At 49.0% G+C, this 12,467-nt stretch overlaps 1 protein-coding gene across 2 annotated transcripts in view; it reads right to left on the bottom strand.

Annotated features, from left to right (window-relative positions):
- Positions 1-12,467, bottom strand: part of GALNT18 (polypeptide N-acetylgalactosaminyltransferase 18) — a 374,597-nt gene that overhangs the window by 61,508 nt on the left and 300,622 nt on the right. For both annotated transcript variants that reach the window (XM_063946432.1, XM_063946433.1), the window contains exons 7-8: positions 6,014-6,199; positions 3,052-3,189 (exon numbers count right to left, since the gene is read on the bottom strand). In XM_063946432.1, the coding sequence (XP_063802502.1) occupies positions 3,052-3,189; positions 6,014-6,199 (324 nt within the window). The remainder of the gene's footprint in view (positions 1-3,051; positions 3,190-6,013; positions 6,200-12,467) is intronic.

Raw genomic sequence — 12,467 nt, 5'->3', positions numbered from 1 at the left:
TCCGTGTACAAAGGTATATTGCACCATTGTCACGTCTGAGGATTCTTGTGGATCCAGATTTGGGGAAGATGATTCTGGTGCACTTGGATCTCTGAATAACAATCGAGCGGGACGGATGAAGGTCTTGCGCATTTATTACTTGCAGTAGTTAAACAGGGTTCAGCAAAGACAGTTGAATAGAGATACGACTGTAGGTTAGCGGGTGGCTGAGGATACCGGAACCGTGACCCAGTACTTTAAAGGAGGAATTCCGAAGGCTAGTTACTGCGGCGTCCGGAACAGGTAGCTAGGTAGGTCACGGGAACAGAGTCGGCAGTCTGCGTAAGGCTATATCAGGAGGCTTGGGTACTTTGCTGTAACAAGAACCTGACACTGGAGACGCTGCGGGAGCACAGAGAAATAGCTTTATAGATACTGTGAAAGACGTTGCACTGGCAAATTCCCTCCTCCAGGCCTTCCTGTCTTATAGCAGCTGCTCGGAGCTAATTGGCCACAGGAAAGTGATAAATTGGAGAAGTGTGGGCAAGACAGGCTTTTTGCCCACATCCAAGATGGCCACCGGGAACACAGCCCAGCCTGTTCACAGAAGTCCTGCCTCCACAGCAGCACCGCTAACCCCTGCCGGAGGGACATGCTGCCAGTCTGCAGAGCCACCAACCAGTGCCCCTGCCTGTCCTCCCAGCGCACCCTGCCCGGCTCCAGCAGCCCGCACCTCCGCCAGCTGGCCTCTCCAAAGGGACCGGACAGGTAAGAGCCGGCTCCCCTGCACAGTCTCCCGCCGGACCGTGACAACCATTCTCCGCTGTTATGTGTCTAGTAATGTAATAGCATCTATTAGACATTACTGATTGTATGCTCCGTAGATCTCTGGCTACCCATGCTAATGCCATCATCAGATGGCGTTCTCTATATCAGGGTTATGCTCAGAGAAGCCCCCAGGCCTACTGAGCACTATGGGGGCTGTGATATTCTTCATCTCTCCTGCACTAGGCTTTTGTTACATACAGTGCCCCAATACCTACATTTGTCTTAACATGTGTAACCGCTGTATCCACGTGGTATCAGGCTTGATAACCCAGCCCCGTTTATTGATATCTTCTTTCCAGCTTCTCCATCTGCAAGAACACTTATTTTATGCACGAAGCTGCAAACTTCTGATATAGGAAAGAGCCGCTAATAGGAAAACCATCACAAAGCGTTATCATACACTGAGCTCTGGGCATCTGATGGGGAGTATGAGGGATTATTTCATGTCCTATACAACGAGGGTCATTTATAGGAATGTGACATATTATCATGTTCCAGCTACAGTATTATACACGCAGCGGCTGACCGGTGGGCAGAGAATTAAGCTCCCTCTGCTCGGCAGGGATTAAGCATTAACCATCTGCTTGTAAAATGAGGGTCTGGGACTAAATTGTGCGCTCAGACCATATGACCAGTGAGACAGGGATCTTTACTCACAGATTAAATGACTATATAGATACAATTCCAACCAATACACAGATCAGGACAGAATGGCTTTATATTAATTGTATGTTTTCCTTTTTATGCCAGGTTATTAATGGCAAGATACTTCTGTATGTACTAAAGAAAAGGGCAACGCAGCAAGAGGAGACCATAGAGGACAGGACCGCACTGGTACCGCAGGTGCGCCTAGACGTCTGCCCGAATGCGTGGGTTTGTGGATGAGCGGACGTCTGCATCTACCAGTGGGAGGAGCTTGGCGGGGAGAGAATGTTCCTCTAGTACTGATGCTCCTGTTTTCCGAGCAGATATAATTTTGTGAAGGAAGGTAACTGGAATGAGATACCGGGAAGGAGGGGGCGGACGTTACAGCGCTCTTTGTGGCAGCTGCACAACCAGTTCCAGAACTGCCAAAATCAGAACTCATCCAACACTTTTAACAGGATACATTGTGCTCCTTGAGAACCGTCCTAATCATAGGGGGGATGGGGGGTATATCAGTGGGGCCAATAGAGAAACTAAGGAAGGTGGCACCTAAGCCCTAGAAAAACAAATATGAGTTCCTGGCTACCATACCGCTGGCCCCAATGATGGATGCACCCACAGAACTTCCGTCACCAGTCCTGCCCTCCCTTTGCAGGACTAATGTAATCCCCAGTTGAGGATAACCAGTATTTTAGGAGAACATGGGGAAAGTTCTACATCGATCGGAGGGCAGCCTTGTTGTGTGATGTTTGTACATCTATACATTGCATCTCTCCGCAATCTTCGGCGGCGTACGGATCTCCCCCCCCCCAGCCCTGCAGGTGGTAATATAATGGTCATCGCCACCTATGAGCCAGGACACATCTCCGCAGCTTCTTCCCTTCAAGCACATGAGCGATTGCATCTCTTTCCATTTCCTACAGAGTGTAAGCCAGCGAGCAGGGCCCTCGTACCTCTTTCTCTATTATTACCCAGTCTTGTTTTATTACTGTTGAAAAGCGTAAATGAATATGCTGGCGCTACATAAGTAACTGTTAATAAATAATATATTGTACCGTTATGCGCCGACAGTTAATAAAGTTGTTGAAAAGCGACTTGAAACACATCAGCTGCATTGCTGCAACACCGCAGATACATTTCAGCGAGTAGGGAAGGGCGTAACGCACCGTCTTTGTAACCATACAAGTAAATGCTTCTACGCTACTGTAATTCATCGTGTTTGTCTTATCACCACACAAACAAGCAAAAGTTGTTTTTTTTACAACTTGTGGGAGTTTATTAATTATTCGCTTGCACGCGCTGATTACTATTCCTCACTTCTATCTGTGCTTTCCAGCCATTCATTTATATAATCAGGCAGTTTTTCTTCCGTTGCCATGGGATAGGGCTCGCTCTGTATTGGATACAATTATATAAAGGGAGCAGCTTTGTATCCTATCCCAGGGCAAGCACATATAATGTGGAGATTATTATGGCACAGAGGTGCTCGGCCTCCAGTGCTAGAAGCCACCCAGAGATTAAACAAGCGGCTGACTAGACAGCACAGCAAGCGACATTGGCTTATTAATGACATTACTAGAACCCAGGAGACGCACTCACCACGCCGTAGGCAATGTTGTCAGTGTAGGTTCTCATTTCCGGATACACTGTAACAAGATACCACCGGAAGGTCTTACACTGCAGCCTCTTCCGCAGAGCTTTCCTCTCTGATATGTCACCTATGTCAATCCCCGGGTCCTGCAGGAGGGAGAATGAGTCAGGATGATTATCACACAAGCGTTCAGCGCGGGGAGAGACCGGATAATGTGTTACAATGATAACCGGGAACAGCCTCCAGACACTAATACCAACATCTAATCACAGAAGGAGCAAAACAGCCACATGCGAGTCATCATACAGTATGTATCACCCATAGCCACATACTGTATAGGGGGGGCCAGACCACCTCCTGCCGCCAGTGTCTACACATCTATATATGTACTAGTTACCAGCCCATCAAAATGACGGAATAACGCAACGGTAACTCTGTCAGAAGCCATCTAGTGGCCGCCGGCGCGCTAAACACTTTAATTCCCCCCACACAGGAGAGGAGCAGTGTTAGCCTTTTATTTATATAGAATGTAGTACTGTATGTATGTATATTCAGACTGCACAATCAGACAGGTGGGTCACTTTGGTGATGAACTCAAAGTGCAATGATACAAGTATTTGTTTAGTAAAAGTTGCAGGTGAGCATATACAAACTCATACATCCAGATTGCAGGAAGATGGAGCCCTCACAGCACTGATTCCAGGGGTTGTGTACGTTCTCCACTTGTTTGTGTGTGCGTCCTCACACAGTCCACAAAGAAAGCACACTAGTGGCTTCATTATAACCAGTTATGTCGTTGGGGCAGAGGTGGAGGTGTATAGCCACCCATTCTGTATTCAGCACTGTGCATTACGGCGACGCTATATCATTACTAACCCTCAGCCCTTTATAAAGATCAGTTACAGCACCATGGACGAAACTAATTTGTGTTTAAGGACAAACAAAAATCACACAACAAAGAGGTTTCACCTTCAGATCACCAGCAAATCGGTATTTTACTTGCCCTGAGACACAAGACCGCTTGCCACTGGCTACACTGTCATCTTATCTGAGGATAACTCTGCCTGATTGTGTGCATGCATGGCTAAGAGGCACAGATGAAATGTTACAGGAGAGCAGACGGCTCCTGAAGAAGAAAAGCTCCGGGACAGAGTCACACATCACATCTATATTGTATTACAGGGGTAACGGCTGGTTATAGCGTGCATTATCTCAGTATCAGTATACCTGCCACTGGGCTGCTGTATATAAGCACAATGTATTTCCCTTACTGGTACCAGTAACAACGTCTCTTCAGAGGCAAATCATAATATTGCAGCCACTTTCCAACACTCGGAGACAAAAGGGAAATGAAATCACCGTTCCGGAATGAGACGTCGTTATAGTCCCTATTGATGTACAGCTCAGTTTAGTTGGATCTCACCGAGCCATTAACAATCACAGCTATTTGTCTTTACTGTGAGAGAGATAAATGGACAGCCAGGATGCGAGACGCGTTATATGCTAATGGCCTCATTACATGTACTTTCTTTATGTCGTACCTACACCTGGAAACAGCGAGAGAGAGGAACTTATTGTGCGGATGATATCAGCTGATGGAAACCACTTTCTAACGTACAAGAGATGGGAACTGAAAGTTTCTGGGTGTGAGACGTCCTCCAGCGCTGGTAGAGAGGGATGAGTTGGGACAGTGCAGGTTCCTGGGTGTGAGACGTCCTCCAGCGCTGGTAGAGAGGGATGAGTTGGGACAGTGCAGGTTCCTGGGTGTGAGACGTCCTCCAGCGCTGGTAGAGAGGGATGAGTTGGGACAGTGCAGGTTCCTGGGTGTGAGACGTCCCCCAGCGCTGGTAGAGTGGGATGAGTTGGGACAGTGCAGGTTCCTGGGTGTGAGATGTCCCCCAGCGCTGGTAGAGTGGGATGAGTTGGGACAGTGAAGGTTCCTGGGTGTGAGACGTCCCCCAGCGCTGGTAGAGTGGGATGAGTTGGGACAGTGCAGGTTCCTGGGTGTGAGATGTCCCCCAGCGCTGGTAGAGAGGGATGATTTGGGACAGTGCAGGTTCCTGGATGTGAGACGTCCTCCAGCGCTGGTAGAGTGGAATGAGTTGGGACAGTGCAGGTTCCTGGGTGTGAGACGTCCTCCAGCGCTGGTAGAGTGGGATGAGTTCGGACAGTGCAGGTTCCTGGGTGTGAGACGTCCTACAGCGCTGGCAGAGAGGGATGAGTTTGGACAGTGCAGGTTCCTGGGTGTGAGACGTCCGCCAGCGCTGGTAGAGAGGAATGATTTGGGACAGTGCAGGTTCCTGGGTGTGAGACGTCCTCCAGCACTGGAAGAGGGATGAGTTGGGACAGTGCAGGTTCCTGGGTGTGAGACGTCCTCCAGCGCTGGCAAAGAGGGATGAGTTCGGACAGTGCAGGTTCCTGGGTGAGAGACGTCCTCCAGCGCTGGCAGAGAGGGATGAGTTGGGACAGTGTAGGTTCCTGGGTGTGAGATGTCCCCCTGTCTTGGCAGAGACGGATGAGTTGGGACAGTGCAGGGAATCACTCATAACTGCGTACATTTGTCCTTGGAGCATGGACAATCCTTAAAATTGCCCTGACCCACAGTAGGACTGGCCAGGCACTTCAGGCAAATAGCATCACCCAGTAATGAGTACACCTGTGGGATCAGAGATCTGGAAAACATAAACTGCTAGGGGTCCCTGAGGGCTGCAGCTGGGAAACACTGCCTTAAGGAGGAAATGAGGCTGATATGTTCTTACTTGCATCAAACAAGTAATAATAAAATAAATAAACCTCTAAGGAACGTAGACTGGGACAAATATGGTCTGCAGCCTTCACTCTCCCTTCTAACCATTGGCAATCTAGTAACCTACAGCAGCAGCCATCTCTCAGATCTTGGAAACAATGGGGGGATTATTTGTGACCGACCCACAGACACATATCTGTGAATAATGACACTGAATACTGCACCTCTTGTGGTATGTTCCAGGCCATGTAGACGTGACTCTTAAACTCGTCCATCCAGACTTCTGCCATCCTCAGTGCATTCCTCCGGACATGGGCTGTCAGATCTTCTGTGTACGGCTTGTGGGCTCTCTCTATGTGAGCGACTCTGGAGCAGGGCAGAACCTCCACGCTGCCCCCACACTGCCATACCTAAGAAACACACAGCACACATTCGTTAGTGACAGACAAATGCTGGCATGTGCAATGACCCTGGTGTCAGGTGTGTAGCGCAGGTAAGTAGATGATGATTCTAAGCAGATAACAGATATGGCATGAGATAGATATCAGGCAGACAGGTTAAGAGTCACATGTGCGCGGTGCTGAAAGATATGAAGGGCCTGCACTGCGCCGCTAAAGGTGGTGTGGACAGCATCATGGAGGGCGTGGGCAGTGCCTGACTCCCTCCATCCACCTACTCTTCCATTATGCATACACCACTAAATGCTCTGTGCATAATTTAAGGAGAGAGAAGCGTTTTTAATACCTCACATCTTCAAGATCCTGAGTGAGTAGGACAGGGCCCTGAGATAGTCACTAAGCTGATGAACTGAGGATAGGCCCTGAGATCGGCACTAAGCTGATGGACTGAGGACAGGCCCTGAGATCGGCACTAAGCTGATGGACTGAGGACAGACTGCTGAGATCGGCACTAAGCTGATGGAATGAGGACAGGCCCCTGAGATCGGCACTAAGCTGATGGACTGAGGACAGACTCCTGAGATCGGCACTAAGCTGATGGACTGAGGACAGGCCCCTGAGATCGGCACTAAGCTGATGGACTGAGGACAGACTCCTGAGATCGGCACTAAGCTGATGGACTGAGGACAGACTCCTGAGATCGGCACTAAGCTGATGGACTGAGGATAAGCCCTGAGATCAGTACTAGGTTGATGGACTGAGGCCAGGCCCCCGAGATCGGCACCAAGCTGATGGACTGAGGACAGGCCCCTGAGATCGGTATTAAGCTGATGGACTGAGGACAGGTCCTTGAGATCAGCACTAATGTTGATGGACTCGGGGGACAGGCCCTTGAGATCGGCACTAATGTTGATGGACTCGGGGGACAGGCCCTTGAGATCGGCACTAATGTTGATGGACTCGGGGGACAGGTCCCTGAGATCGGCACTAATGTTGATGGACTCGGGGGACAGGTCCCTGAGATCAGCACTAATGTTGATGGACTCAGGGGACACGCCCCTGAGATCGGCACTAAGCTGATGGACTCAGGACAGGCCACGGCGATCGCACTAATGTTGATGGACTTGGGACAGACTTCTGAGAGCCGCACTAATGTTGATGGACTCGGGGGACAGGCACCTGAGATCGGCAATATTGTTGATGGACTCGGGGGACAGGCACCTGAGATCGGCAATATTGTTAATGGACTCGGGGGACAGGCCTCTGAGATCAGCACTAATGTTGATGGACTCGGGGGACAGGACCCTGAGATCGGCATTAATGTTGATGGACTCGGAGGACAGGACCCTGAGATCGGCATTAATGTTGATAGACTTGGGACAGACTCCTGAGATCGGCACTAATGTTGATGTACTCGGGGGACAGGACCCTGACATCGGCACTAAGCTGATGGACTCAGGACAGGCCACGGAGATCGGCACTAATGTTGATGGACTCGGGACAGACTCCTGAGATGGGCACTAATGTTAATGGACTCAGGGGACAGGACCCTGAGATTGGCACTAAACTGATGGACTCAGGACAGGCCACGGAGATCGGCACTAATGTTGATGGACTGGGGACAGACTCCTGAGATTGGCATTAATGTTGATGGACTCAGGACAGACTCCTGAGATTGGCACTAATCTTGATGTACAGGCCCCTGATATCAGAACTAAGTTGATGGACAGAACCCTGTGATTGGCACTAAACTGATGGTACTTAGGACAGTTGAGAAATAAATATGTTATCTTACTGACCATAAATGATGACAAAACAGAAACTGAGTAGAAATTGTATGAATCAAATTGGTGAGCAGTAAACTATGTCATTGTACAGTAGACTAGATACTGCGATTTGTATCCACAGGAAAAATATCAATGCTGTATTGTAATAATTTTCCCTGTTTTAGTGATATGCAATGCAGAACGCATCTATGTGACCACCATAAATTACAGAGAACATCTAGTGACCGCTAGACAATACAGAATTCCTCCTGGCCACAGCCATGCAATACAGAGAGCATCCTAGTGATGGCTCTGTACAATAGAGACTGCATCCTGGTGTCCTCCATGTGATACAGATTAGATTGCTTCCTAGTGACCATCATAAAACACAGAGAATGTCCTGGTAGATGATATGAAATACAGAGAGCATATTAGTGACCATCATACTTTACAGAGAATGCCCCAGAGACAATCATACAACACAGAACACATCCTGGTGTTCGCCATGCAATACACAGCATGTCCTGGTGACTGATATACAATACAGAGAACACTTTTGTGAAGTCATACAATATAGAGACGTTCTAGAGGCCACAATACAATACAGAGAACATCCTATAATATAGATAGCATCTAAGGCCCTCATTCCGAGTTGTTCGCTCGCTAGCTGCTTTTAGCAGAATTGCAAACGCTAGGCCGCCGCCCTCTGGGCGTGTATCTTAGCTTAGCAGAATTGCTAACGAAAGGTTAGCGGTTCTGCTATTAAATATTTCCCTGCAGTTTCTGAGTAGCTCCAGACCTACTCCTAGATTGCGATCACTGCAGACTGTTTGGTTCCTGGTTTGACGTCACAAACACGCCCTGCGTTCGGCCAGCCACTCCCCTGTTTCCCCAGCCACTCCTGCGTTTTCGTCTGGCACGCCTGCGTTTTTTAGCACACTCCCGGAAAACGCTCAGTTAACACCCAGATACACCCACTTCCTGTCAATCACCCACTGATCAGCAGAGCGACTGAAAAGTGTCGCTCGGCCATGTGTAAAATTGCATAGTTTTGTGTGAAAGTACTTAGCGCGTGCGCCCTGCGGCCCATACGCATGCGCAGAACTGCCGGTTTTTAGCCTGTTCGCAATTCTGCTAAAAACGGCCGTGAGCGAACAACTCGGAATGACCACCTAACCACCTAAATGATAGACATATAATGTAGGGCCCAGTCACAGCCTATGCTCAGGTTGCACTTTACACAGCTTTCTTCCACCATGGGAGGCCCACAATATACACCCGAGTGTGGTTTACATATCCACACAGCTACTTAGCTGCTTGTGGTACCTGAATCCAGGATCATTTTATCTCTGTGTCTATCACATGTCATCCGCTCCCCCCCCCCCCCCTTTCTCTGCCACAATGGACCAGTCTGAAGGTTACATCACCCACACCACTGAAGATGCACACCAAGGGCCCAGTCACACAAACCTAGGTGCTGGGAATACAGTTGGGGAATGGGGTGCCCTCTTCTTCCTCCTCCTCACGTGACTGAGGCTGACCGTCAGAGGACTGTGTCCTGGGCCCTGATTGGAGAAGCCCAGCAGCTGTAGGTACTGAGTGATGAACAGGGAGCAGGAGGCAGGAACGGATCAGCCCCGGGCTGCCCAATGGCACTTGTAATAAGGCGACTGGTCAGCCACCAGTAAAAAGGATCCTGTGATGCCTATGCAAATCTTTCCCCTGGGCCTATTTATGGGAGGCGGCCTGGGGCTATAGATGTGTCAGCCCAAATATTGATTAGACTTGCTAGATAGATACGAGACAGATATATAGGAGATAGGTGTGTGTATATATATATATATATATATATATATATATATATATATATATATACACACACATACACACAGTATATAAGCTATAGGGTAAACAGACTCACACATAGCGTCAGTAAATACGTATAATCCTGCGTTAGGAGAGACAGATGAATATGTAAGAGTCTCTATAGAATGGCGCCTCAGATGGGGGAATTAATCTTTGTCGGATCCTTGCTGCGCGTGGACATGTCTGGCAGAGAAAGGCATTTAAATAACAAATTGTGCATCTGTAGGCAGTCCCCCCAGGGTAGCCGCCAGAGCCACGTTATCAGGGAATCAAATGACAATATTGATCACTGGCAGAGATGAAGATTCAATTTCATCCAGTCACCCGTGCCACCGCCCCTGGGATCCACATTACAGTACACAGAAAACAAATTGTGCCTGGATTACCATCTGTTGGGTCAATTATGTATACTGTACCCACTGCCCAGCATGGCGCGGCCGGAGGGCACAGCGTTTGCCGTTTGTCCTGTGCATGTTATTACAAGGCTCATTATAAACAAAGGTAATTACGCTTCTTTCTATACACTACAGGCTCCAGTCACATGTTCACTGGTGTCATACATATGTGGTATACACACGCGTGGTCTGCTTACATACACGTGATGCTAATGTGTCTATAAACTCCTATAGATAACATACAGTAAGTTCTGGAGAGCTGGTATATCACACGGGATAAAGCGCAGCATACTGTACCTGATCGCAGATATTACAGACGGACTCCCACTGCCTACATAGAAGTATTTACACTCCGCGCCTGTACATTGGCCCTCATTCCGAGTTGTTCGCTCGGAGTTTTTCATCGCATCGCAGTGAGAATTCTCTTAGTGCGCATGCGCAATGTTCGCACTGCGACTGCGCCAAGTAACTTTACTATGAAGAAAGTAAGTTTACTCACGGCATTTTCATCGCTCCGACGTTCGCATTGTGATTGACAGGAAATGGGTGTTACTGGGCGGATGCACGGCGTTTTAGGGGCGTGTGGCTGGAAACGCTACCGTTTCCGGAAAAAACGCAGGAGTGGCCGGAGAAACGGTGGGAGTGCCTGGGCGAACGCTGGGTGTGTTTATGACGTTAGCCAGGAACGAAAAGCACTGAACTGATCGCACAGGCAGAGTAAGTCTGAAGCTACTCAGAAACTGCTAACTCGTTTGTAATCGCAATATTGCGCGTACGTCGGTCGCAATTTTAAGAAGCTAAGATTCACTCCCAGTAGGCGGCGGCTTAGCGTGTGTAACTCTGCTACATTCGCCTTGCGAGCGAACAACTCGGAATGAGGGCCATAGTCAGGGAACGCTCTGGTGACTTGTAATATCATTATTACAATATCATGCGCAAGACCCATTTTCCCCTCCCCTTACAGGTATTACAGAGATCCAGAAGGTTGGATTAGTGATGGAAATTGATTGATTAACCATCGATGGTCTCTATTGATTTGCACCACTGGTACTTCCCATCAATAACAGGAAACCATCGATGGTAAACCACTGAAAGTTTAAACTATTGGTGGAACAGCAACAAGCCAATCAGAGAAGGAGGACGGGGCTAAGCGATGTGCAAATAAACACCTGCACTACTGAAACACAGCCAATGACGGCAGAGAAATAACGGTCTCCCACCATCGATGGCAAAATAACAACCATCTGACACTGTGACAGCGCCCTATCAGACACTGACACAGTGTCAACAACCTATTAGGGCAGATAATAGGAGGCAGGCAATTACACCTCCAGTGAGGGCAGGTACTGTAATAGGGACAGGCAATTACACCTCCAGTGAGGGCAGGTACTGTAATAGGGACAGGCAATTACACCTCCAGTGAGGGCAGGTACTGTAATAGGGACAGGCAATTACACCTCCAGTGAGGGCAGGTAACAGGAGGCAGGTAATTACACCTCCAGCGAGGGCAAGTAACAAGAGGCAGGCAATTATACCTCCAGTGATGCCAGGTAACAGGAGGCAGGCAATTATACCACCAGTGATGCCAGGTAATAGGAGGCAGGCAATTATACCTCCAGTGAGGGCAGGTAACAAGAGGCAGGCAGTTATACCTCCAGTGAGGGCAGGTAACAGGAGGCGGGTAATTACACCACCAGTGAGGGCAGGTAACAGGAGGCAGGCAATTATACCTCCAGTGATGCCAGGTAACAGGAGGCAGGCAGTTACACCTCCAGTGAGGCCAGGTAACAGGAGGCAGGCAGTTACACCTCCAGTGATGCCAGGTAACAGGAGGCAGACAAGTATACCTCCAGAGAGGGCAGGTAACAGGAGGCAGACAATCATACCTCCAGAGAGGGCAGGTAACAGGAGGCAGGCAGTTATACCTCCAGTGATGCCAGGTAACAGGAGGCAGACAAGTATACCTCCAGAGAGGGCAGGTAACAGGAGGCAGACAATTATACCTCCAGAGAGGGCAGGTAACAGGAGGCAGGCAGTTATACCTCCAGTGAGGGCAGGTAACAGGAGGCAGGTAATTACACCATCAGTGAGGGCAGGTAACAGAAGGCAGGCAGTTACACCTCCAGTGAGGGCAGGTAACAGGAGGCAGGCAATTGTACCTTCAGTGAGGGCAGGTAACAGGAGGCAGGCAGTTATATCTTCAGTGGGGGCAGGTAACAAGAGGCAGGCAATTATACCTTCAGTGAGGGCAGG

This window comes from Pseudophryne corroboree, chromosome 11 (genome assembly GCF_028390025.1).
Source record: "Pseudophryne corroboree isolate aPseCor3 chromosome 11, aPseCor3.hap2, whole genome shotgun sequence".
Lineage (NCBI taxonomy): Eukaryota > Metazoa > Chordata > Amphibia > Anura > Myobatrachidae > Pseudophryne > Pseudophryne corroboree.
This window is presented reverse-complemented; position numbering and strand designations above follow the sequence as displayed.